General features: G+C 39.4%; 1 protein-coding gene across 1 annotated transcript in view; it reads left to right on the top strand.

The window, feature by feature from the left end:
- GAS7 (growth arrest specific 7) overlaps positions 1-25351 on the top strand; it is a 45985-nt gene extending 20634 nt beyond the window's left edge. Inside the window, exons 5-13 of the mRNA XM_026047001.1 lie at positions 7757-7846; positions 10213-10328; positions 16155-16229; positions 17398-17476; positions 19370-19498; positions 21497-21620; positions 22164-22243; positions 23192-23290; positions 23788-25351. Of these exons, the coding sequence (XP_025902786.1) occupies positions 7757-7846; positions 10213-10328; positions 16155-16229; positions 17398-17476; positions 19370-19498; positions 21497-21620; positions 22164-22243; positions 23192-23290; positions 23788-23901 (906 nt within the window). The 3' untranslated portion in view covers positions 23902-25351. The remainder of the gene's footprint in view (positions 1-7756; positions 7847-10212; positions 10329-16154; positions 16230-17397; positions 17477-19369; positions 19499-21496; positions 21621-22163; positions 22244-23191; positions 23291-23787) is intronic.

The following is a 25351-nucleotide window of genomic DNA, read 5'->3' as shown; positions in this document are numbered from 1 at the left end:
TTGGCGCTTGCAGAGCCACATGTGAAGGGCTGCGAGCAGCCTGGCGTGCCCTGCACACGAGGGACAGCGAGGCAAGGGAGGGAGGCCGCCGGGATGAGCAGGAGCTGGTGCGAGTGATGCAGGAGGAGAGGCTGGGGGAGCTCAGCCCGCGGTCAGGCTGCACGCCGGGCTGAGCAGCCCTGCAGCGAGCAGAAGGGGCTGGAACCAGAGCCCCGCCAGGAGGGCACCCTGAGGTGACAGGGGCAGCGTTCCTGTCGTGAGAAGGGAAGTTCCAGTTAGACGTAAGGAACAAATTCTTCACTGTGAGTAATTTTGCTGTGGTTAAGCACTGGGTATCCCGGAGAGGCTTTGGGATCTGTGGCCRTAGAGATTTTCAAAACACAGTTCCAATATGCCCGTGCTTATGATCCTGGGATGGATAGGAGGTGTGGAAGTKGCTGAAGGTGGGAATGTGCATCCTGCAAAGCTGCTGGCTCTGCATCAGGTKTCCTGAACACCCACGGAGCTGTTATCCAGTTTGTCTTTGTCCTTGCTCCAAAATGCCCTGAATAATTAAAGAAACATTAAAAAAAGTGAAGAAACAAAAGTTGAGGAGAACACTCATTGCCCTTCCAGACTCAAATTTTTCTCAAATACCTTTTTGTCAAAAGGTATTTTTCTGGGTCAGGTTGGAGATTGGTGATGAAAAGTGTAGGCAAAGATTTTAGGTGTTAGTGTGCAGTTAATCTTGCACTTGCTTTTAATGTTAATAATTAGATAGAACTGGTTCAATTAAAGGGTTTTCAATATCACATTTACAGACATTAATATCATCTGTATGACTGAGGATGTCATCTGGAACACAGTTTGCAATTCTGGACTCCTCAGTACAGGCAAGATATTTAAAAACTGGATGGAAATCAAAAGAGATTAATAACAGTGCCTGGAAATAGAATGGTTTATTTAAAAGGAAGTAATAAAGAAGATAAATGAGCAAACAGTGATAAAGGAAAGGGAATAAACATAATTACAGCCTGCAACCATTGGGAGGATGTAAAATCCAAGGCAACAGAAGGAATAATTTAGTATTGTACATTATTGCTTAATTGTATGACTGTTATTACAAGAAGGATGTTATTGTCTTGTCTACGTTCTTAAGCATAGCTTGCTGCTTTAACTGTCAGTGTGCGTAACTCCCTGATTTTTTGATGACAGCAGGTGAGGTTTGAAAAGGAACATGCATAGATGGGACTGAAATGTAAACCATTGTAGATAGGATTTTCTAAAAACAAAAACCAAAATGTCTTCAGTAATGTACTTGGTTATCAGAATCACTCCTCAGGTTTGAAAAATGTGTTATAGATACGTAGAGATATTTTGTTACAGTTATGAAATAATTCTAAGATTATTGGTTTTGACAGATTTGCCAATGTCCTGGGGAATCAGCTGCAGATCTTCAGGGAYCTGGGGCTGAATCATCAGGCTGGTTCTCAGCCTACTCCCTATCTGCACCTGAGAGACAGGAGCAGACACAGATTTAGTGTCTGGCCTCGATGGCCTGCACATGATCTCTTGGTAGGATGTTCTGTGTTTCAGAACACCATAGAAGCATGGAGGTKCATATTTCTGCAGTGCTTGCTATTTCTAGGGGTGAGGACTCAGGTTGTTCACTGTTTTTACACTGTTTTATTTGCTGGCCTGTGTGCCATCTGGTAGTGTCTGCAAATCAAGGAAGTGTTGAGTGTTATGTAAGGATCGCCGCGCATGCATTTCTCTAGCAGAAGTCCTACGCTTTAAAATATGGTGCATCAGACAGACAAAAACAAGCTAATTTTAACAGCTGTTTGCCCCAAGCAATTGCTTGCATCAAGAGAGCATTATGAAAGATGGTATTCTGATATTTAGTGTAAATGGCAAAGCAATGCAACCATTGCTCCGCCAGTAGGAGATTACATTTATTCAGGCATCGCTCGAGCTCATATTGGGCTGTTCTGGTTCACAGAGTGACGGGCATGTCCGCAGCTGGTGGTTAAATGGCTTTTTGGGTCCTTGAGCAGTCAGGACGTAGCTTCCGTGTTGCAAAGGAGAATTGTGTGATGAACATGTGGGGTTGAAATGCAAACATCAGTCCTGGGGTGCCCAAACTGCTGAAGTCTCTTAACGGCACCGCAAGCACCGGCTGCAGTCCAGCTGCTCTTGGTGCATTCAGCAGAGCAGTAAGAATTTGCTACGTCCTTCCTAGGAATGTAGCTGCATTTAGAAATTCAAACAAGAGGTGGGGAGMATGGGTTGCTCTTGCTTTGGGCCAATCTGAGAAGAGTTGTAAGCCGGAGTATTTCTTGTCCATATGCACCCAGCAAGAAGAGTAAGATATTTTCTGTTCAGTAAACAGATGTTTCCAAAGCTGTTCATTTCCCTGCTTTCTTTGGAAAGAAAACCCCCTGCTGGGATTATATCATAGAACCATTATGAAACTGTGATTTGTGCAAATTACTGATGCTCACTTAGGAAGCAGAATTGTAAGCCTGTTGTCTGCATTGATTTTTCATTTTTTTCAGATTGAGTTTTGAGGTGCATGTTGTTAGTTTTAACCTGTATGGTTTGCTATCTGATCCCTGAGGAGTCATCTTTCTGCCCATGTAATGTACCCAAATTTTAATCAGGATACTTGAATAAGCTGGAGCTCCTGCACTGTAGATGAGAGACATTTTACTGATAAAGACCTTTTGGCAAACTCCTGGGTATTGAATTCAATTCGTTTTTCTGTCCCTGTCCTGCAGAGATTAGGATCTGCTGTTTCTGCACATGCTGCAGTCCTCTTCCGTATTCCACTAAGGCTAGAAAGGAAGGAAAGATGAACAGGAATTATTCTTCCTCTAGTTCCAGGTTTAATTTGTGAAAYGGGATCCCATGGTGATTTTTGATGTTATTCATAGCAATACAGTGGAGATAGTATTCTTTCTGTAAGAAAYAAAGTTGTTTCCTTGGGTAGGTTTGTTAGTAAAAATGAAAATATTTGCAAATGAYATTCATAAACAAGGAAATGTCCAGGTACTTTTTGTATGGTGCTGGGGGAGAACATCTCTTCCTTGCAGCTGAGACAGTGGTGAGACAGTGGTGGGAACCGCTGAGCATTGAACATGGCAGGAGGTGGGAGCAGGAGAGTAGGAAACAGCCTGTGTTTTTTCACAGTATTGGCCTCAAGTACCTGAGCCAGTTCAAGCATGTAATTGTTCCCAGGCTTCATTCCCCCTGTCTTTCTCCCTCTGTGCTGTAGGTGCTGGATCAGGATCCTTCTTAGCCATCATAACTTGTAGGTTCAACAGCAGGTATCTTGCAAGATGGGCATGAGAAACATCGATGGATTTGTGTGAACCACTGCATCTTTCTGTGGCGGCAAGATTCAGGCTGCAATTTTAACAGAGTTCACATTTATAATTCATGTGCATCATTTGTGAGGCCCTGTGTTTCATTTGAAGYGTATCTGATAACGTAACATTTCTGCATGATAAATCACTTATGTGTGGGTTTCTTTCTGAAAAACACTTGGGTGCCTTAACAAGGAAAAGCATGATACGGAAAATGCCAACATTTATATTACTTATGTTGGACACAGAACTGAATGCATGCTGCAAATGGGAAGAGAAGGTAACCTACATGTAATGGCTTCATGTTTTATGTGGCTGTGCTTTGCATCTATGATTACCACAGTATGAGGTTGCTAGTAATTCGGTTCCATTCTCCATTCCACTCTGGAGTTGATAATAAGACCGAATCTTTCAAAAATTCATTGCTTTGGTGTTAGGACACTGACCAAATAATCTTTGGACTTCTCTACAGATAAAAGTTTTGGGTTCCTAAACAATTTGGGCTAGGAAAACCAATACCAGGAATTTATGGATGGCTTTAGCTGCCTGCAGACATTCCCTATTTTGAAAGCTATAAGTTACCCAGGTGCGCAGTGTTCAATWTAGGCATGCTTGGCATTCCCTGTCTTGGTAGCATTAAAGCTTCTCAAGACATAGTTTATGCTGAAGCCTTCCCAAGATCTTTGGGAAGAGATCTGCCTGAAGAAGATCTTCTGAATCTTCTACAGAAGATCTTCTACAGGTCTTCTGTACAGATCTTCTTCTACAGAAAAAGATCTCTACAGATCTTCTTCTACAGAAGATCTTCTACAGATCTTCTTCAGAAGAAGATCTGTATCAGTCAGAATACTGATATATCTGTGAAGAATTACTTTTGATCTTCATTGGTATAGGGGCAAAAGTATTTTCACCTATTTTCTGAATTTGGTGGACAGAGAAATGCATCAAATAGTATTGCTTGTCTTGTCTGTTTGTTTAATKATTTATTTTCCATCAGTCTTCTTGTCACCATGTTTTTGCAGAATGTTTTCTCTGCCTATGTAAATTTTTATAATCTTGCCAGTCAAGTGGCTCTGACAAATATATTGCGGTGTCATTAGGGTTCRGAGACAGCTGAAAGTAGGGGTTGCTTTCCTTTTGATAGTTTGTTTTGTGTATGCTTGGAGTCCRCCTTGTAGATGTCTTTCAACTGAGGTTGTGTTGTTGCAAGATGACAACATAATCATTTTTATTAGAGAACRGGTTGTTGAGGCTTTAATGGCATAATGAGGTTCATTTTCATCTGAGCTGGTCCAAGGGAAATCTGCTTAACATAATGCAAATCATAGTGCCTTGTTTTCTACTAAAGTTCTATAACCCTGTCATTAGGTCAAGGTATGTATTTTAATTTGCTTGGTTTCTTGCTAGCAACTATAGCTGCAAAAATCACTTCCCACATGATTTTCATGCAGGCCTTAGTCACTACTTTTGAAAGGTATTTATTAGCACTTCTGTTGTCTTGCTGGGTGAATTTGGCTTTTGCACTTAACCTGATCCACCATCAAATGTGGAATTAATGAGATCAGAGGTCAGTAGAGAAGGAAGTGGAAGATGGGACTGATAATTTAATAAGGTGATTAGTAAAGGTCAGGACTGCAGTTTGAAAAGAATATTTTGTCTCTCTTTAGCATCAATCAAAAGAAAAAAACAATAGTGAGACTGACGTGGTAGTACCAAAGTGTTCTTCAGTCCTATTGTGCTCTTCTTTTTTCCAAAATCAAAGTTGTCTAGGAAGAACAACTTCCTAGAGGGAGATTAGATAGAGGGAGAGATAGAGAGGGAGATTTGGTTACTCTGCCCTCCATTGCTTTCTGTCCTGGTAATTTATGTTATAAAATGCAACCTTTTTTACCTGTAAGGTGTGTTGTCACTGTGTGTTGTTTCAGCTCTGTGTTCTGGGTCAGAGCTTGTCAGAGGCTGTCTGCTTGTCTGTGCCCTGAAAGCAGCAATTTGGTTTGAAGTTCTTAGCTGGTATTTTTGAAACAGTTGAGGTCGATAGGTTCAAAAACTCTCTGCAGGGAGTGAAAAGAGTGAACCTTTTTATATGGGGTATTAAACTTAAGACTTTTTTTTTTTTTTTTTTTTGCAGCTCCTTATATTTTAACTACCTACTGCCTGAGAGCTGCTCAAGAAACCTTTCCTTGTTCTGGACGTGCACAAAAAGAAAAGTGGCCAATCAAGTCCTTAGTCCTCTGAAAAATCAAGCTCCCATGATAATGCTTTTACATCTGTGTGTGTTTGTATGTACAACCCATAGTATTGCAGGTTACATTTGAACTGGATACAAGAGAGAGTGCAAGGACACCTGCCTGGGGACTGTTGGACAGGCATTTGTCCCATTCCTCCTTTTCAGAGTTAAGAGTGATGTTCATTTGCTTGTTATCACACAATGTTACGAGGCACGTGAGCTCTGTGGCACCTGTTGTGGTGTATTTCTGGTCCACACTTGCCATATGCTTTTCCGTAGCCTTTGGGACCATGTGGTCAAATTCCTGAGTGTTGTGCCATGGCTGCAGTAACGTCTCCTGCTATTGTGGCTAAGCTGTCCTCTCATTAAGTACATTTCTGAACTTGGCTTGACACAAGGTTCTTTCTGCATCTGGACAGAGAAGTGGCACATGTTCGTAGCTGTTTAGATGTACATATTGCTGGGTTTTATCCTATGTGGAGGCTTATTCAGAAAGATGATAGGCTCTGTTTACAGGCTTTTAGGTCTACTGTTCCCCAAATTAAGAATGGAAGATAACTGAACCTACCTAACTAGAAAACCAAGGTGAAGATGGGCTTTCAGTGCAGCTCAGTAACTTAACTGAGCTGGTAAGGAAGAGGCAGGAGAGTAACAGGTTAGCAGAGATGGAAGGCTGCTTCTGTAAAACCTGCATTGTAAATGGCCTTTGTGCTCGACAGCATGATGGTGACAGGTCAGCCTAGGATAATGACGATAAGAAATTCTTCACTGAAGTCTGGGCAAGCCCACCTGAGTGTGACTCCTTACTGATGCACACCATCACGTATAGGAAGCCTTGAATACCTGGTCAAGAAGTGCCGTGGGGAAGTGTTAGCAGAAGAGTTTGCAGTGAGTTGAGGTTTTGTGATTCCTCATAGGTTCTGCTGCAGGAACATGTGGGAGCAATGGTTTTTTTTAGGAGAAGAGGGATGAAGAGTCTGTCAGAACGCTGTTGTGTTGCATATAGGACAGCCACTGAAACTTCAGCGTGAGTGAACAACAGGGAGCCAAAGCGAGGTGTGGGAAGAGCGCTGTATCAACTAGTACATTGAGCTGCCATTATTAGTTTATGCCAGGTCAGCACTTTGCAGCATTTGGTGTGTTTTTGATCCCCTCTGAATAGCCTAAAGGCAGATTTACTGCACGTAAGCAGTACTGCCCRCGGTCTGTCTGTGAAACCCTGTCCACAACTTTGCTCTTGGATTTGCCTTGAACATTTAATTAAGCAGAGATGAAGTGCACAGTTACATATGTGAGTCTCTTCCATCACTAATTTCTTAATCCCTTGATTAGTATACAAGAACCAATCATGCCTAATGAACCTATTGGCTTGGTAACAGGGACTGCTTTTAATGTGCCTTCTCAACAGGGATTTTAGGACGGGATTATTTACTGAACACTGACTCTTGCTGATGCTTCCCCTGAAGAGCTTAAGTTTAGAGTTATTCTGCAGTGGTTGTTATACTCTTTGTATACCCTCTGCTTTTATCAGGATATGTTTTGTGGTGAGATAACTTAGTGAGATCTTGAGTGTTTTTTATGCCTTGTCTAATAACAGTGTAATGTGTTTTCACAAGGTGGTGKTTTTGCAAACTGGAGATCAGCTGATTTTAGAGCATTTCTGTCCCTTTTGCAGGAATATCCCCTTCATCTGAATAGGTCTTTGAGACAGAATGAAGGAGTGTGCACTGAAGAAGTAATGCCTTTTCTGTAATTCTGTAGAAAACAAAAATAATCAAGATTTTCTGATTAAATACTCCATTAGCAGTGGCTTCAGTGTTTGCTGCGTTTGATACTATYAGGTGTTTCTTTAAATACATTCATTTCTCTTGTTCCTGTTTTTATGTCACGTTTGTGAGGAATCTAGGAGGACTCCTTGCATAGYAGCTTTCAGAAACGAGGAAATTCTCCTTATGTGAAGCTGGTAGTTTTATTTTTCTTGAAGCTGACACTACAGCTTGCTCAGGGGGACTTTCTGAAAATGCTTGTTTTCTGTTTCCATGCAACAACTAATTTCTCTTTACTGACATGCATTCACAGTAGATTTCCTGATTCGAGTGTGTTTATATAAGCTTTTATTTGCACATTTCTCTTCAACAGTTAAATTTCACTGCCTTCTAACTGTCTTTTTTCTTTTCTTAAGATAAACTGTGTGACCTTCCCCCACCCTGACRTAATGCCAGAGCAGCAGTTGCTGAAACCCTCAGAATGGAGCTACTGTGATTATTTCTGGGTAAGCAGACAGCCAGCCACATGCCATATTGCAGCTTTTGAGCTTCAGCAAAAGTGGAACAAATAGCTTGACTTGTATTAAAAGGCACTTAAGAATTTGGGCTGAACTTCCACGCATTAGGGCAGAATGAGGAAGCCCTCTGAAGACTGCACAGAAACCAACCAGCCACTCTCAGTATGTGGAAAATTATTTGAAGAGTGCCCAGAAAGGCAGAGTGAGCTTGTCCAGCTGGAAGCTTTGCTCACGAAATGGAAAAGATGTGGGAAAAACTAAATATCTCAGTATCTCAGTTCAAAAGTGTGTGCAATTTGAGAGAGAGGGGATAGAGAGATAGATAAAGAGGGAATATTTAGGCAATGTTTCTCAGAAGGCAAGAGCTAGGTATGTACAATGATAACTAGAGGTATCAGATTTGAGACAGGCAGTCATGAACTCTGTGAATGCATCAGTCTGTACTACTCATTCCCACAGACTAGCCTGGAGGCCAAATGATTAGTAGTTTTTCTTTTTTTTCTCTTTTTTTAAGCATAAGAGCTGTGAAGGACAGGCTCATTAAATTCAGTAAGTCAGCTCTTAAATCAGCTTGTTCGATGTGGCCTCCAGCACAAGGAATCTGCAGTGGTTGTGTATGCTGTTTATGCCCTCTTATTCTTAGCTTCATTGCTAAAGGCAGGATCCTGAATTAAGCTTTCATTTGTGATGGTATAGTTGTCCTTAAGCATGGAGTTGATATAAAAAAGTCCTTTACTAGAAAACTTCACCTTTTTTGAGGAAAACCTCAAAATTGTTCACCTCAACAATGGATATTCCGTGTATTACAAATGTGTTTTCAATTAACTGTATTTTTAAAATATGACTTCTCTTTTAAAAAAATATTTTCTTGTTAGAGCTTTGACAACTCTTCCCCTCTTAGGTACTCAGTGTTTTCATTTCTAGGTCTGTACAGGAGACTATGATGAATTGCAGCTTACAGAAATGCACTAAAATGATTGTAAATGCTTATGTTAACATAATTAAAAGTGATTATGTTGCTATGTCAAAGTTGACAGTTTCTTCACTTGCTTCCAGCCTTACAATTRTAGCAAGCCATAGAGACAGAAATGGCTTGTAGGCTTGTTTCTTGCATATATGTCTTTTTATAGAGACTGCTGTGTTTGGTTCTTTCCACCTAAGGAAGTCACTGCTTGGCTTCTTAGCTGTATTTGGCCATATATTGCTCTCAGTGGAGCTTGACTGAAAATGGCCTTTGCTCTGCAATCTCTTATCCTTCCTTAGCTCTACTCCCAGGATTTCGTTTTCATTCAGCCTTGTGATCCTGTGTCTGACTGTCTTCTACTCTGATCCACTCATCCCTTTGCCTCAGTGCTKTACTGTCCTGCTGCATAACATCTAGCATGAGGCCTGCATGTAGCCATACATCTTAGTGTCGTGCATTGTTTAATGTGGCATTTTCTCTGTGTATATACAGCACTCAAGACATTGGAGCAAAAGCTGCAATTCTTAGGGGATTCTTGGGGAAAATTCGTAGGGAAGCCTTCTCTGAACCTGTGTGCTGGAAGTGGGTGAGATGTGGAGCTGTGATCTAATGAAAAGCAGAGAGAGAAAAGAATGGACAGAGGAAACGGCTGTTGTTCCTTGTTGTAGCATCCTGAAGTCAACTGGAGCAAGGGGTGAAAAGGGTAGTGAGCAAATGCAGTGAACAAACAGTGAAAGACAGAATGAATTGCAGTGAAGGAAGCTGTTAAACAAGTTGCTGCTTTACCCTGTTTCACAGTAAAGCTCTGCCGTCTGGTTGTATTTGTTTGGGTGCAGATCAGCTAGGGTAGAATTTTGCAGTTTGYTGAATCTTGTTTCTAATTGTGCTGCCACTGGAAGGGGCTGTAGCATCCTCTCCTCTCCTCCAGCTCTGTGTTCCCGTAAGCTCCCTTGTGTTAGCTCCAGGATCCATTTTTTTTTTTTTTGCAGGGTTGAGTTTTCAGGGCTCATGCTTGCTGGAGCCAGCCCATGGGAGTTATCAGGTATGAAAGGCCATGGGCAGAAGGGAAGGCAAGAATGCTCTTTTGGCTGCAGCACAGTCTTATGCTAGTTTAAGATATCTGTAAAATTGCTTTTTTTTTTCTTTTAATAATAATAATCTGGCAATAAAAGGAGGGGGAAAGAGAAATTGTTGATACGTTCCTCTGAGAGAGCTTGAGATGTTGCAGTTAGCAGCTTATATCACAGGAGGTGCTTGCTGCAAAATAGTTTTTGATATAGTTTGTTCTGTGTTGCCAGTTGCTCTATGGAGAGCTCAGACGGCCTTTCAGAACTGCTTCTATATATTTTTGATCCCTATATTTTTTCATTGAACTTCCTTTTCCTTCCAGGCTGATAAAAAGGATTCACAAGGGAATAATACGGTATCAGGATTTGAAATTCTTCTTCAAAAGCAACTTAAAGGGAAGCAGATGCAGAAAGAAATGGCAGAGTTCGTGCGAGAAAGGTAATTAGCACTTTGCTATCAAATTAATTATATCTGGCAAGACATATAGTTCTTTTGCTGACTTAGTTATTCTTTATATATGTTCATCACATAGCTTCAATTATGTAAAAGGGGTGCTGCTGGTTCTTAGAGAACATTTAGTATTTCTTTCATACCCATCCAGACTCTCCATTTTTTTCTCTCCTATTTCTTGCTCTGCCAACCTCAATTAGCCTTTTTAGCTGGGGGTAACCAAGGAGATTCTAAGCTATAGATTTGAGGGAAAAGCATGGGCATGTGAAAAACAGAGTAAAAATGACATTTAGAAATGAATCTTTTTATCTGAAACATAGAGAAGCAATTTGTTGACATGTAGCATAGGTGCAATTTCTGGGAAAAGATASAAAAAGCTGTCACCTGGGACTTAAACTGGTTATCGAGGTGAATGTTATATATAGGTATTTGGAGTGAACCTGGAGTGCTACTCGTGGTCCATTGCTCAGCTGACATGGSAAGTATACTGTGCACCAAACAAGCAGTTTATAGATGCTCACTTGAACCTATTTAGAGGGGTGATATGACATTACTTGTGAGAAGTGTCACCAGTATTTGAAATCATTTTTCCTTTGTCCAAGAAGGTATAAATCATCTTGAGKGTGACTATTAAAACTTGAGAACAAACCATAGGGGGAAAAAAACTGTATTTACCTGAGAGAGTGGCAGAGCAAGTAGCATTTTCACTTCTGGAGGCATCTACAGCAGTTGATAAAGCCAACATCTTCAACTATTGCCTCACTTTCGGTGCGTGCTTAATGCTTTCCTGCTTGGCTGCTGCAGTTGCAACTTGGCTGTGTTGATTTAAATCGGTAGTGGTGGGAGAAATGAACAGGCCAACAAACAGGAATCTACTGGAGCTTATGGGGCAGTTTGATCAGGCAAACTTACAAGTAGGCTCTTTTCATTTGTGGTTTGTTTTCATCCCTCAGTCTCTTTTCTGCTAAGATGGATGTGACAGCGGTGGAGAAATAAAAAATATAGCATAGCCAATAAAGACTAGTGTAAGAGCTGCTCCTTGTACCTTTGAAGTACAGGATTCAAATGAGAGATGCTGATGTGATTCATGAAAAACTGTGACCAAAGAAACCAGGAAGAAGAAAGGATTGCCTAGCAAAGGAAAAGTAAAATTGAGACATAGTCTTTCCAGAGCTATAATAGGAGGAGAAAACAAGCAGAATTGCCTGATAGAAATGGCCAGGAAAAAGAGGCGGGGGGAGGCGGGGAGGGAAGCTGCTCCAAGGAGACAATTATGTAATGAAATTTGACAGAGAATAAAAAAGGAGTATTCAAGAGGGRGGGAAAGTTGGCGTGACATGCAAATAGGCTGCTAGAGAGAAAAGAGAGCAGTTCTGACACTAGGAAGAGGTATGTCTGTGTTGTTACTAGCGGATTAAATAGGCATGTTATGARAGAAAAGACAGAAAGAGAGTTCAGTGTCTGTTGGGAATAGAGGTTTGGAATTGAGGTTGAAGATGGTCTAAATGGGGAGTTATAAAAAGAAATATTTTTTTTATTCCAGTTGGAACAAATGATTCACAGGTGCTGTGTATGGAAAAGGGTGTTAGTATCAGGCTGCAGAGATCATTAAAGGAAGTTAGAGCTCAGGCCTTTATCGAGCAGCTTTTGCATCTCTAACTAAGGGGGAAGCAATGGTGATTAGATTTATAGGATAATCATCAGGTCGCTCAGGGAATATTCCTATGAAGCCTGTTTTCTGAATGGTTAACTTGTAGGTATCATTCATGTGCAGAAAACGTCTTTCCATATATCAGCCTTCTGCAGCCAAGGCTCAGGCTTTTTTCTGGCTTTTCTGTTTTTCACGCACATTAAGGAAAGATAGAAACTAGGTAAATAAAGATAGAATAATCAGAAAAGTAGAGGATGGCTGGTAAAATGGTACGTTTGGCCAATATTTAGACTTTTCTGACTGTTAATTSTCATGTAACTGTAAAGAAAAATGGAAGTCTTTCTACACAAAGATACAGAAGCTGGAAAATAAAATGGGGATATTGAGATATTGGGTCATGTAACTGGGCATTAGCAGCAATAGCAGGCATATGATAGATGACTAATCGTTCTAGACATACAGTGACTGAGGAGAGAGCTAAAAATAGAAGAAAGATTAGAGGGAAAAAGAAGAAAATMATTGCAGATATAATAATGAAGATCTGTTAGAAATCTCCAAATCTGACTTGAATAAGAGAACAATAATCTTTAAAAGTCTATAGCAAAAATAGTTATGAAATTTCCTTTATACTTGCACACATTTTTTTGTGTGTGTTTGGATTAGAAAAAAAGTGCCAACAGTAATAGCAAGGCCTGAGGATTCTCAGACATGATATTTCTTTATCAAACAAGGAACAAGAGGCAATGCTAATTTAAAATCAGTTTCTTTCAGGAGATGTATTTAGGGAAGCTGCTTGCAAATAGTAATGTTAAACTGAGCAATTATGTGTTCATTCAATTCTTTTTGAATTACAAGGTAGGTGATAGGATATAATTAACAGTTTGAATTTTAATGAGACTTCAAGAAAAGGAGAAAAATAATTAGGAAGTTGGATAAACTGAAAGTTCAAGGATGTGGGTGTAAAGCATAGAAGGGATTACTTAAGTCAAAAGTGAAGATGTGGTCCAGCATTTGTGTTCAAGTAAATATTCAAAACCCTGCAGAGCCCCCCAAATAGAATGAGTCTATCGGGATATTAGGAGGAAACATTTTTGTTTGATTGATTGCTTTTCCCCAAAAAAGAACACTCTTTTGGACTTTTGACCATACATGCSTTTTAGCTGAGTTGGGCTGTGCTTAGAAAACTAAAAATATATAGCAGAAGATTATTTAGCCACCTGATATGAAAACATAAGACTTAGAACACTTTATTGAATCTGAGGAAGATCTGTCCAACCTAATGACTTTGTATTTTTAACCGCTGCAACCTTTTATAGCAATGGCTTCTGCGGTGCAGTTATTAACTAACTATAGGGAAAAAAAGTACTTCTTTTGCTGTCTGATAATTTCATTGTTGCTTCCTGATCTGGAAAAAAAGTGTAAAAATTTTCATAGTCGCACAGTTGACAGGGCTGTAGAGGTCTGTCGGATCTCCTCTTCTCCATGTTCCCCATGTTGTCTTAATCTATTTAGCTTTTTCTTGCATGACAGTCACATCAGATTATCTTTGCATCTCTTTTTCATATCTCTCTAGTTGTGCTAAAGCCATCGTAGGATAGCATGACTGGAAAGAGTGACTTATGGGTATGGGCATGCTATGTACTCTACCACAAAAAAAAGTGTAAGAGAGCAGGGAATAAATATCTGAAAAACAGCTAGAACTAAAAAAGTTAAAGGATTTCAGTATCAAAAATCTGATGGGTAATATTGATCAAAAGACACTTAAAATGCTTCCTTACACCTTGACCGTGTATCCTGCAGTCCTCGTCATGCCAAATGACAAATAATTTCTGCCCTGAGATTTCAGTGCTGCGCTTAGTTGACCACACAATGAGATTTTAAATTTTCTTACAAAACATTTGCAGTTGGTGCTTGGAAGAAAAAATGAATAATTTATAGATTAAGTAACTTAGGTGCTTATTTAGTATGTGTCTTGTTTACATATTTAGACTAAATAATTGCCAGGCTTGAGGTTCAGAAGATATTTTCCCCTGAGTCAGATGGATGGGACTTGTGAACTCTTTTGCTTCTCCTTCTGTTTTGCCTATACTACTTTTTCTAAGCTGCTCTGGCAGTATTACCTACAAACCCCCTCCCTTTGCAGGGAGCTATGTGCAAGTGAAGCCCTTGATCTATCTTGCTGTTTTTCTGACACATTATAATTGTAGTTTGGTCTTGTTATAGCAGGCATGGGAAGCAGCATTTGTGGTGTGGGAGTGAGGAGCAAAGGTAAACTGCTGACTGTGAACGTGAGCAGCTGGAGACCCGGCCCCAGGGATCAACCAGCAGGTTGGCCTGGGAACAGAGAAAGTCATTCTCACAGAGAGGAACTATTTGGTGGTAAATTAGTCAAATTTGGCAGTATATTTTCTTCTGTGAGATGCTCTAAATGGATGAATTTGTGTGAAAAGCACTGCAAGACAGTGATGTAAATATTAGAAAACAAGTAGTGTTGGTTTCCTACCAACTGCTGATTAGGCGCAGTGCTCACTCTACTGTGACTGTGCTGATGAGGGGAGGAATTTGGAGAAGGGTGCTGGCAGTCAGCTCTTTGGTAACAGCCAGAGACTGAAAACTGGAGCCTTTAAGTAATGGAGACAATTTCTGAGTTGAGTTGCTGTAGATTTTGTCTTGGCTTGTTTCCATTCTCATGGGAGGGGGAGGATGACCCCATGTACTGGAAAAGCGCTCTCATTCTGTTGCTTAACCTCTGCAGAGAGCTGAATATAGCCATGGGTCTCATATGTTGACATCCTGTTCAGCTAGTCTATCCTTTAAGTAGTCCAGAGTACTAGACCAGTCTTAGATGGGTTGGAGGGAATCCATTAGTCCTGAATATGACAAACTTAGCAGCATTTGTCTAAACACCTACTGCAAACGGGTGTGTGGAAAACTTCCCACCCTCTGTCTTCTCAGAAGAGGAAATAGGTTTGAAAACAGCCTCTTCTTCAGGATCAGGAGATCACTGTTCTTTCCAAGATGCTATACTGAGCAAGCTTATTGGAAAACCTACAGAGGTAGCCATTTGTCCTCCAGAGGAACTCTCTTGTACACCTTGCAAATGTTTAACTAGGAAAATAAACAAGGTGGGGAGGTAATTTAGGTTTTAGGACTGATGCATGTTATCTCTGAACTTCTTCTTTTCCCTGGTGTGCAATAAAACCTACTGTTGTCACCTTACTCGACAGTTACTGTCATTCTTCTCCCTGAAGCTGTTCCCACAGTACAGACAGCTCTTCTGTGGTGCCATCAGCTTCCTTCTTTCCTTAACTGAAGGCTTTCCCTCATAAAGGCAGCTTTGTTTCTTCTACTGTCGTGGTGCTCCTGAACGAATGGAGAGAGGAAAGCCAGCGTCCTGCTGCTGCTATAGGCAGGACAGGTGAAGAGGAGATACTGCACATCCTACACATCTGTGCCAACTCTGCAGTCTCTAACACRGAGCAGGAAGCATTCAGTGTCCCTAGGAAAGGTGCAGACTAGCACTCCAGATACAGGGAACAAGGGGAAGCTATTTATGTGTTGGGTGTTGTTACTTTTTCACCGTTTCCTCTTCCTCGATCAGAGGAAGCTGAYCTCTTGCTCATGCTTGGTTATTTTCTAAGCCTTTGGTCATCCTTATTCTCCTTGGACTCTTATTTTTCTTGTTGTGGCAGACCACACTCCCATGGTTGATGGTAGTTCCATTAAAAATGATACGGTATTGTTTACTTCAGTCAGTTTTTTTCCTGTATTACAGCATTCCTCCATATTTGCTTCAAGGATGGAAACCTCACATTTAGCAGCATACTGAAACATTAAGTTCTTAAGTGAAAGGAGGTTTATAGGTAAACCATATTGTACACTGAGAAGAGTTTGTCCTCATTCCTTGTGCTCTAAAACTGACTTTTTCTTGTGATTTTATCACGTGATCTGCTGCGTATATTTGTGCTCTTGCCACTGCATTGTTATTATGTGAAAGTGAGAGATGGATCCTAAAATGACTGCCAAACACTGAAAACAGAAAGCAAGATTCCTGTAGCTGGATCCCTTAAAATGCAGGCATTTTCTTTAAATTATGTGTTTGGGGTGATTCTGCCTTAATGTTTACTCATTACTCTTTTTATTTTCTGTGTGTTTGTGGGTAGAATAAAGATTGAGGAAGAATACGCGAAGAACCTGTCCAAACTTTCTCAAAACTCCTTGGCTGCTCAAGAAGAAGGGTAAGTTTGTGGGGAGAGGAGTCGGGAAATCACAGATCCAGGTTATATAATCTCCTGGGTAAGTGGTGGAGTAAACCGTCAAACTTTCTGGAAGGATTTAGCAGAAAACAAGGTGATGACTAATTATTGTGGATGTAGACAGAACAAATTATGTCAATGGAATAACAGGCCGTGTGGAAGAAGGAGTCAGCGTCATAGCTCTTAATTTARTGTAGCTTTTGACAATGGGAGATTCTTGTAGACAAATGAGAGAAAGGTGGCCTAAATAGAAACTGAGGTGCAAAGTTGTTTGAGAAAGTCTACTGTTTACCAACAGAAAGTAGTTGTGGAGTGAAATTCCATAAGGTTAATCCTTCGAGAAATCAACTGAAAAAAAAATGAAGATTTTATGCTTTCACAGGATGGGAAAGATAGTTATATAACAGTTTGTGGGAGAAAGATCTGGTTATAGTGAATCACAAGCTTATTCATCAGCAACTTTACACTAGTGTCTTAAGAAAGCAATTATACTGAGATATGTAGAAGGAATCTCTCATATGATTTATTCCTTTTTGGTTTAAAAACTGGAAGGCTTCAGCTGGAAGGCTGTGTAGTTTTGATTATTACATTTTTAAAGCATCTAGGCTATTGGAGAGTCTAGAGGAGGGTACCTAAACGGATCAGAGTCTGGGAAGCAACATCTCTATAGGAAGGGGAAGGTGGAGAGAAGACCTGATCATTTCAAATACTAACAGGCTTTTCCAAGGAGAAACAAAATAATCTGTTCGCCTAAAGTAAGGTATGAAGTATAAGGGACAATGGAAAAAAATGAATAGGTGAAAATTTATTTTTAGTATTAGGGAAAAATAAAYTTTTAACTGTGAGGATAAAATGCTGAAATACGGTGCTAAAGGAGATTTTAGAATCTCTGTAAGTGGAGGTTGTGAAGAACAGTATGGTGTATGGTCGAAGGTCTGTTACATATAATATAAATACAATTCTGTCTTAATTTAGAGAGAAGAACTATCTRATATTTGCTATCTCTTTTCTGTGATTCTGCTGTGCATGATATGGTATTAAACATTGGTATGTGATGTGATAAACTGTCTTACAAATTCTACCAACATAATGGTTAGAAGACAGGATATTGATCGTTTTGGTTTTTCTTTTTTTTTTTTTTTTTTTTAAGAACACTGGGGGAGGCTTGGGGGCAACTGAAGAAGAGTCTAGCTGATGAAGCAGAGGTTCATCTCAAATTCTCCTCAAAGGTAAATTAATTCTCTATTTTTTCAAAGTACTTTGTGCTGCAGTTGATGAGAGTTACTCCTTCGGTGGCTATTAATGGGCAAAATACACATGCRTGTAAAACATACTTTGAAGAATGGAGACGTTGGTGAATGAACSTCTGAATTTGGTGAATGAAACTGTTTTTCCTGTCAAAAACAATTTATTTAATCTACCTGATAAGTAGGTTAGACTAGATCTAGCCCTTTGTTTTTCTCATAATAAGAAAGACTATGGTTCTAGCCTTTATTTACCTACAGGTCTGAATGCTAACCCTTTGAAGCAAGCTATAGCTTGTAGAGATTACTTCTGTAGAGGAATTAAAAATAAAAAATCATGGCTGCTTGAAAAGAATCTAGCAAATCTAGCTGCAAGGATTACAACTGAGGACTCTTACTTCTTAGCATTTGTAAGCTTTCTGAGAAGTGCAATGGGAACTTACTTGGAGTTATTTTTGGATCTTCTGTCAAGTGATGCCCAAGGAGATTTCATCTAAAAATTATTATATTTATCTGTTCTTTTACAGCACATGTGACATAATCTTGCATCCTGTTACGTTATGTTAACCTCTGTGGGTGATCACGTTCAATATAATTCTAGATATCTAAGCACAACAGTTATGTTCTGGAGGAAAATTATAGCTCTGTACTGTTTATGAGTGATTATGCACAGGTTACTAAGGCAGCTAGCAGTTTCCTTGGTAACCCACTGTTCTTTTTCAAACTTCTACTACTTCAGGGTTCTAATTAGTGAAATACTTCTTGCTCCCTGTTGGCCTCACAATTTGATTTTCAAGAGGAAAGAAAGCACTGTGGAGTGGAGCATGCARGTAGTCAAAAGAACCCATATATCTGGGTTCTTTCATTGTTCTACTTCTCCATAAACCCTCCACAGGAACTCCTGTATCATCCTCTGACCTCCTTCCACACGGCTGCTTTATTTGCTTTGGAGGATAAGCAGCTTCTAGTTCCAGCTTTATTCTATTGACAGGACACTTTACATTTATTGATTATTGCTATTATTCACAGAAAAGCCATTCTTAAATATAAGTGAATTTCTTAYTGATAGTTGAATGAAACCAGGCAGTATTATACACAAAGCAAGCAGCACAGTGCAGAATATACCAAGAATATTCAAAAGCAAACCCTACTATGAAGATTCTAAGCAACTTTGATGGCACTCCCTCAGCTCAGTTAAATGGAGAGTTATGGAGAGCGACAGCACTCTCAGGGCATTTCAAAAATGACATGTTGCTATACTACAGATGCCTGTGCAGGCTGGAATGATAGTTGTAGACAATATATGAACACACAAAGAATCCTTCAAGAAGGCCATCATTGTATTGAATCCTTTCTCCATCCATTGCTTAACTGCAGTAAAGAGATTCTGGTTTTGAAGAGTAGATTTTAGTAGTATAAATCATAGTGAGGTGAATGGGGCTGAATGTTACCAGACATTCCATAAATGGTGCTGATAGAGCAAAGAACATAAGTACTTGGGTGACCAGAAAGAGTTTTGAAGTTGGTTTCTGATAACTCATCTGCATAGGTTCTCTGGTTTATCAATTCTGTGTCTCTGTGTTTCTGCCTAAGGCTCTCCTATACTCTTACAGATATACACAGAGAAATTTGTCTTGAATACCTATAAGGATTGAGATTTCATAACCYCTCTGTTCAGCTTCTTTCAATACTCCACTACCATCTTTATGCTATTTTTTTAATGATATCATCCTGAACCTTGCAACACTCAGTTTATGGCCGTTGTCTGCTATATTGCCTGTCCATAAGAAGCAGCAGCTCTATTTTCTGTCATATTATATGATCTTGATTGTTAGCTGTTAACTGTTAGCATTTCTTCCTTTTCGTTTTCATTATCAGCTTCAGAGCGAGGTAGAGAAACCCCTGCTCAACTTTAGAGAGAACTTTAAGAAAGACATGAAAAAGTGTGACCATCATATTGCAGACTTACGGAAGCATCTGGCCAGCCGCTATGCAGCAGTTGAAAAGGTGGGAGCAGAGAACAAAATTGAAATTTTAATAGGATATTGCCTGGGACAAGAAAACAATTGTCTCTCAAAAAGTTTGTTCTACCACAAAAAAAAAAAAAAAAAAAAGCTTCTTCTGAAGGTTTTCTGTTATAACTTATGCATAGCTGGGCTCTGAACATGGTGTTCTGCTTAGTTGAGTTTTGGCAAACACAAGGCTACAGCCAGTGCTAAGCTGTTATTGGTGAATTACTTTCCCATTTCATCTCCCCCTCCTACTTCAGTTTAAGGAATTTTGAATACATTTGATTAAAATATTCCTCACTCATGCCTAGAAGTCACATGTTTTGCTCTTAAAAATTATTGCAATGGAATAGCAATGATGGGTCAGTTCATCTATCTCAGTATCCTCTCTCTTACAGTGACCAGAAAGAGGTAGCCAAAGGAGGCAGCTCAGACATGTAATGAGAATTAGCAAAAAACTKTTCCAGTTTTCTGTGCCTCATAGCAAATCTTGTTATTTTAAAACCCAAACCATAGCAGCACTCTAGAATCTGATACTATTTCAATTTAAACATCCCTCTGAGGTCATGCTTTACAGAATGTTATGTCTAGGAAAGATGCTGTCTTATCAGTAACTGGCAGAAAACTGTATACCTCTGCCCCTGTGATGCTGTCAGACCAGCTATACCAAATTATTTGTCTGTTTGCTGTTGTTTCCTCAGTATTCTCTTGAGAATGAGCTGCAAATAAAAACAGCTTAGCCGGCAGCCCATGTTGGGACTTTCATTAAAGATTTGAATACTCGTAAGAAAATTCTCCCAGGGACAGTTTGTAGTAGGATATACAAAACAATTATACTATATATGTGCAGGGAAGGCATTTTTCTCCAGCCTAATAAGTTCTTGACAGTCATACCTGCAAGAAAACAGTCATCAGTAAGCATATTGAAAAAATGAATCAAAATAAATAGCCTCATCTCCAGTTATGATGGATGAAAATACAACTTCTCACCAAATCCTTTTACTGCAGCTCCCTCTTGTGACCTGTCAGGCTAAGTCCACATCCTCTAAAACTGCGAATTGAAAAGCATAAAGTAGTTGCTTGCAGAGCACTGTAACTCACAAACCAGTTTGGCTTTGAAAAACAGCATTGCAACTCAAAAACTGGTATGAATATAGAAAACGGCAAAGTTCTAAGAAAATACCAGCATCCAAATTACCTTTAAATACTCAGAGTGAAGCCTGTTTGATAACAAAATGAATGGTCTGCATGAAACAAGTGATTTTGAATTTATGTAGATAGGCATTGACAAGAAGCATATGAGGGAATTAGGATTATTCAAACACTTCACACATTTTCCTGTATAATTTTAATAATTATACAGACAAATCTTAATTTAAAAGCCTGAAGAAGTTTAATGTAAGGCAGTTTAAAGTAAACCTAATGCGGGCTTTAAATTCTTGATTTCTAAAATAGGAATTACCATTGGCTAAATCAGTGTTTCATAAATAAGCCTAACACTTCATGGTTCATTTTAAATTTATACTGAAATTCAGGAGGTACTTAAATAGAAATTCTGTAAGATATTTGAAATTCTTCCCAGGATATTAGGTGGTAAGAAAAGAAATAAGTGAAAGATTTGGTGACGTTGGTTATGTATTTGGAAGGAATTTCAGATCTCTTATTTGTTCTAGGAAAAGCAAGAATGAAACATGAAAATCTGATGTTGCATGTTGTACTCTGCCTTTGTAAGGGTAGGTAGTAAGAGACCTGGGAAGAGTACAGATGCTTTCCTAATTTATCAGTAAAAAACATTTTTATGGTGTAGTGGGTCACTTGAATACCACACAGGTTCCTAGGAACTTRAATCATCACATTCCAACTTTGAGGAGTCTGTTTTATGTAGAATCCCTGACTTCTTACTGAGAAATGTTAGTATGGAAGAATCACAGACAGCAGAAAGCAATTGGACACACTTTTCCTATAAAACATCTGACTATCTTTTAATTACTCCAAGGCCCGGAAAGCCTTGACAGAGAGACAGAAGGATCTGGAAATGAAAACTCAGCAGCTGGAGGTGAAACTCAGCAACAAGACAGAAGAGGAAATTAAAAAGGCCAGACGGAAGTCTACCCAGGCAGGTGAGTACATGCATCTCTGGCCTGCAGGATGTAAATATAGTACCAATAAGCCAGCAAGGAGGATGTAACAGGAATGAGATGTGCTGTAATTATGTAATTAGCCATCTATTCTCTTGTTGCAGGGAGAGGGATTGCGCAACTGATTTTTTTTTTTTTTTTTTAAGATTGCAATTGAAGCAAGCAAAAGACTTTCAAATTCATCTTCATTTTTGGCACTTTATTGGCCAATGTTAAGCTTGATTCTTCCTAATGGAGAATCAATTCTTAATCCTAAGTTAATGCATAAAGGTCTTTCCATCTCATGCTTTTTTTTCACCCAATCACTTGATCTTCTATCAAACATCAAGTACATTCTTTTTATTTGAGTTCTTTTTGTTGTGCCTATCAAATACCATACAACAGAACTGCATTCAGCTCCACAAGGATTGAACTTCAAAAATTCCAGATCTGCATACAAAAGATGAACTGCTACTTCCTTCCAAGCTCCATAATACATGGCTATAATACATGGCTACTAATGGGTTGCTGTCTTGAACTTTTCAGGAGATGACCTCATGCGCTGTGTGGATCTTTACAACCAAGCCCAGTCSAAGTGGTTTGAAGAAATGGTGACCACCACTCTGGTATGTAGCTCTGTCTACCATCTTATGTTTAAAACACAGTGAAGTTGTAATAGCTTATAACCCATAGCTAGTCACAGAGCAAAGCAGTGGGAAAAAATGAAATGATAAATCTTCTACTGTGTTTCCTATTTTTGGTTCCAAGGAAAAGTTGTGTCATTTGAGGAAAGAAGAAAAAACTGTTTTCTTCGCAGAATACATTAAACCTTGCAGTTGGTTAGAACTACTGAGGAGCCAGGATGCTGGAATTAACCTCAGGCAGAACGAGCTAATGAGCAGGGAAGACAAGGAAAGAGACGTGATAAATTATTTAATCCATTTTTATATAAATATATATATATAAAATCCCTAAATTTTATTATTTCTTCCTAACATTACCAGCTCACAAGATCAAAAGACACATGATTTATTTGCCATTTTTTCTGTTTCTCTGAAGATAACACAGTGCCCAATATTCTTACTCAGGTGTTGTACCTCCAGAGGTAGTTACCAAGATGCCATCATACTCTTCTGCTTTTGATGTAGTGTTATTCTCTGAAATACCTGTGCTTTGACTTCATGGCATCTGCCTTACATCATTATCAAAAGTGGGAAATCGAAATGTCTTTTGCATGCATATTTTTCCCTCTAGAAACACAAAACAGGAAATTACTCCAAATAAGGAACACGGTAGAACAGCACTGAGCATTTGGAAGTGTGTATGTTCAATATTAGACCATCTTAAGTAAATAAAGGCAGATAGATGAGAACATCCAACAGATAAATCTCTTTTGAAAGGCAGAAGGAGAGAGAAAAAGTTCTTCTCTGCAAATCAGGGATATAACTGCCGGGTTCAGCTCTAAAGCATGACCCTGAGACAGCAACACACTAACTGGCAAACGTTCCTTTGTCAGCCTTCTTCTAGGCTTTCCAGCTCAGCTTGCAGTAAAAATACTTCTTTTTCCCTTTCAGGAACTTGAGAGACTAGAAGTAGAAAGAGTGGAGATGATTCGGCAGCATCTTTGCCAGTATACCCAGCTGCGGCATGAGACAGACATGTTCAACCAAAGTGTAAGTCTGCTTTCTACTCAGCCCTTTTGGAGTTTACTGCACCTCATCTGAGCAGAACGGTGCATATTCTCATCTGACTGGCTTTGTGGAAAAAAGAGATGTGAAACAGTTTTACTGATGAGGGAAGAAGTATAATATTAAAGAAAAAGACTATTTTTCAAATATTGAGATACAGAGGATGTTTGCTGATCTGTAATATATGGGTGGACTTGATGTAAGGTGTATACTAAAGTATGGGAGTCAAAGGCTGATTGGCCAATGCCTGGCCTAAGAACCCTGTCTCTGCTTGATGTTGGAAGCCTGCCTTCCTCTGCTTGTCCCTGTTAGGCTTCCCATTTAGACTTGACTTTGGTCCACGCACTCTCGAGTACATGGAGTCCTCACTCATCTGCAAATGAAATGCAGGCGTGTCCATTGCTGCTTAAGACTGCATTATAATGACTGTCTCTACTTGAAACATGTTTTTGACATTTTGATTCTTTTTTTGTTCCTTTTAGACAGTAGAGCTTGTGGATCAGTTGCTCCGGAAAGTGGATCCTGCCAAAGACAGAGAACTGTGGGTAAAAGAACACAAAACTGGAGATATCCGACCTGTGGACATGGAAATATAGACTGATCTATAGTTATATGTGATGGGTCCACTGAATTAACCAGGCTAATTCTTTTCTTTTTTAAAAAAAGAGTCAGAAGAGCACAGAGAGAAGGTTTTTCCACTACCAGACACCTTGTAATTTATGCCTGCGCAGGCTATCTCTGTTACATTTAGTCATTCAAATGGTCCTCATTGTGCTAAGCCTTAAGCACCAAACATTCCAAGGGTTTAGAAACCAGATGTGTACTTCCTACCAGAGGTTCCCAATTGCACGCAGCTTCCAGAAGAAATCTGCTTTCTGGTACAGAGAGCTGTATTCTTCAAAGACTTTGTGCTACAACCCTTGCATGACTCTTTTTATATAGTTATGTTAGAACAACCATGCAATGAGCCTCTGGCTCTGAAGTAGATAACTGTTTGAACACGATGCAGGAAGCAAGGAAGTCCTGAATCCCAGGTCTGTCACTGACTGCTTACATGGCCATAGGCACCTCAATTAACTTTTCTGACTTTTCATCTATAATAAAAACGCTTCTCACATTAGTGCTGTGAGGATGCATTTATTTTTTATAATGCAGTTTCCCATTATGACAGTGAAAGGACGACCCTTTTCCAAAACAGAAAATAAGGCAAAAGGCAAGAGAGAAAACTCACGTCCTTCCAGTTTTATACTCCCCCTCAGGGATGCATAAGCCCACTAGTATAATAATTTTTGTTCCAGGCTAATTAATATTAAGATTGAAAGTGTTATCACTGTTACTTATGAGAAGGAGTTGGTTATGCTATACCTACCTCATTAGCTGTCTGAGTGCCCTCAATGGCAGGAAGAGGTTATTTACCAAGAAATAAGTAAGATGTTCAAAACTTTTCCTGCTTATGCAGGATGTTTTCCCACAGTATCTTTTCTTGAACACAGTTTTTCTTATATTTTGTTTAAATATAAGATTTAAACTGGCCTTTGTTGGTTCCTTCAGGTGAATAATCACAGCCTTCAGATGCCCTTAATTGCAAAGTCACTGCTGAGTTCTTGTCTGGGTAGACTGTGAGTTTTAATCTTTTTATAGCTTGATTTTCAAATGTGCCATGTATCCATGATTCTAGATTGCGTCAAATGTAGATACAGRTGCCTTCTGCACTATCAGATTTTTAACCCCAGAGTTTTTCTTGTTACCCTTACTGCAAACTACCAAGTAATCACCTCTACTCTTGGCACATAATGTTGTGTAGTTCGGAGAATCATTTTGCAAAGCCATTTGTTTTCTTCTCCCACTGTTACTTGTTATTTATTGTTGACTGTTGCTGTTGATACATTTTCAGCATTTCAGATGGTGTCAAGATTCTCAAGATTCTTGCTTTATATTCAACAGAAACCTTGATTCTCACCACTGTGGCCTTTACTCAGTGTTTACTGTTTTGTCTACAGTTTCCCAAAGTGTATTATTTGATTTGATCCACAATCATGCTGCACT

The sequence above is a fragment of the Nothoprocta perdicaria genome, unplaced genomic scaffold, assembly GCF_003342845.1.
Source record: "Nothoprocta perdicaria isolate Ctin4 unplaced genomic scaffold, notPer1 scaffold_469, whole genome shotgun sequence".
NCBI classification, from domain to species: Eukaryota; Metazoa; Chordata; class Aves; order Tinamiformes; family Tinamidae; genus Nothoprocta; species Nothoprocta perdicaria.
Note: the sequence above shows the minus strand (reverse complement) of the source record. Positions and strands in the feature narration are given on the sequence as shown.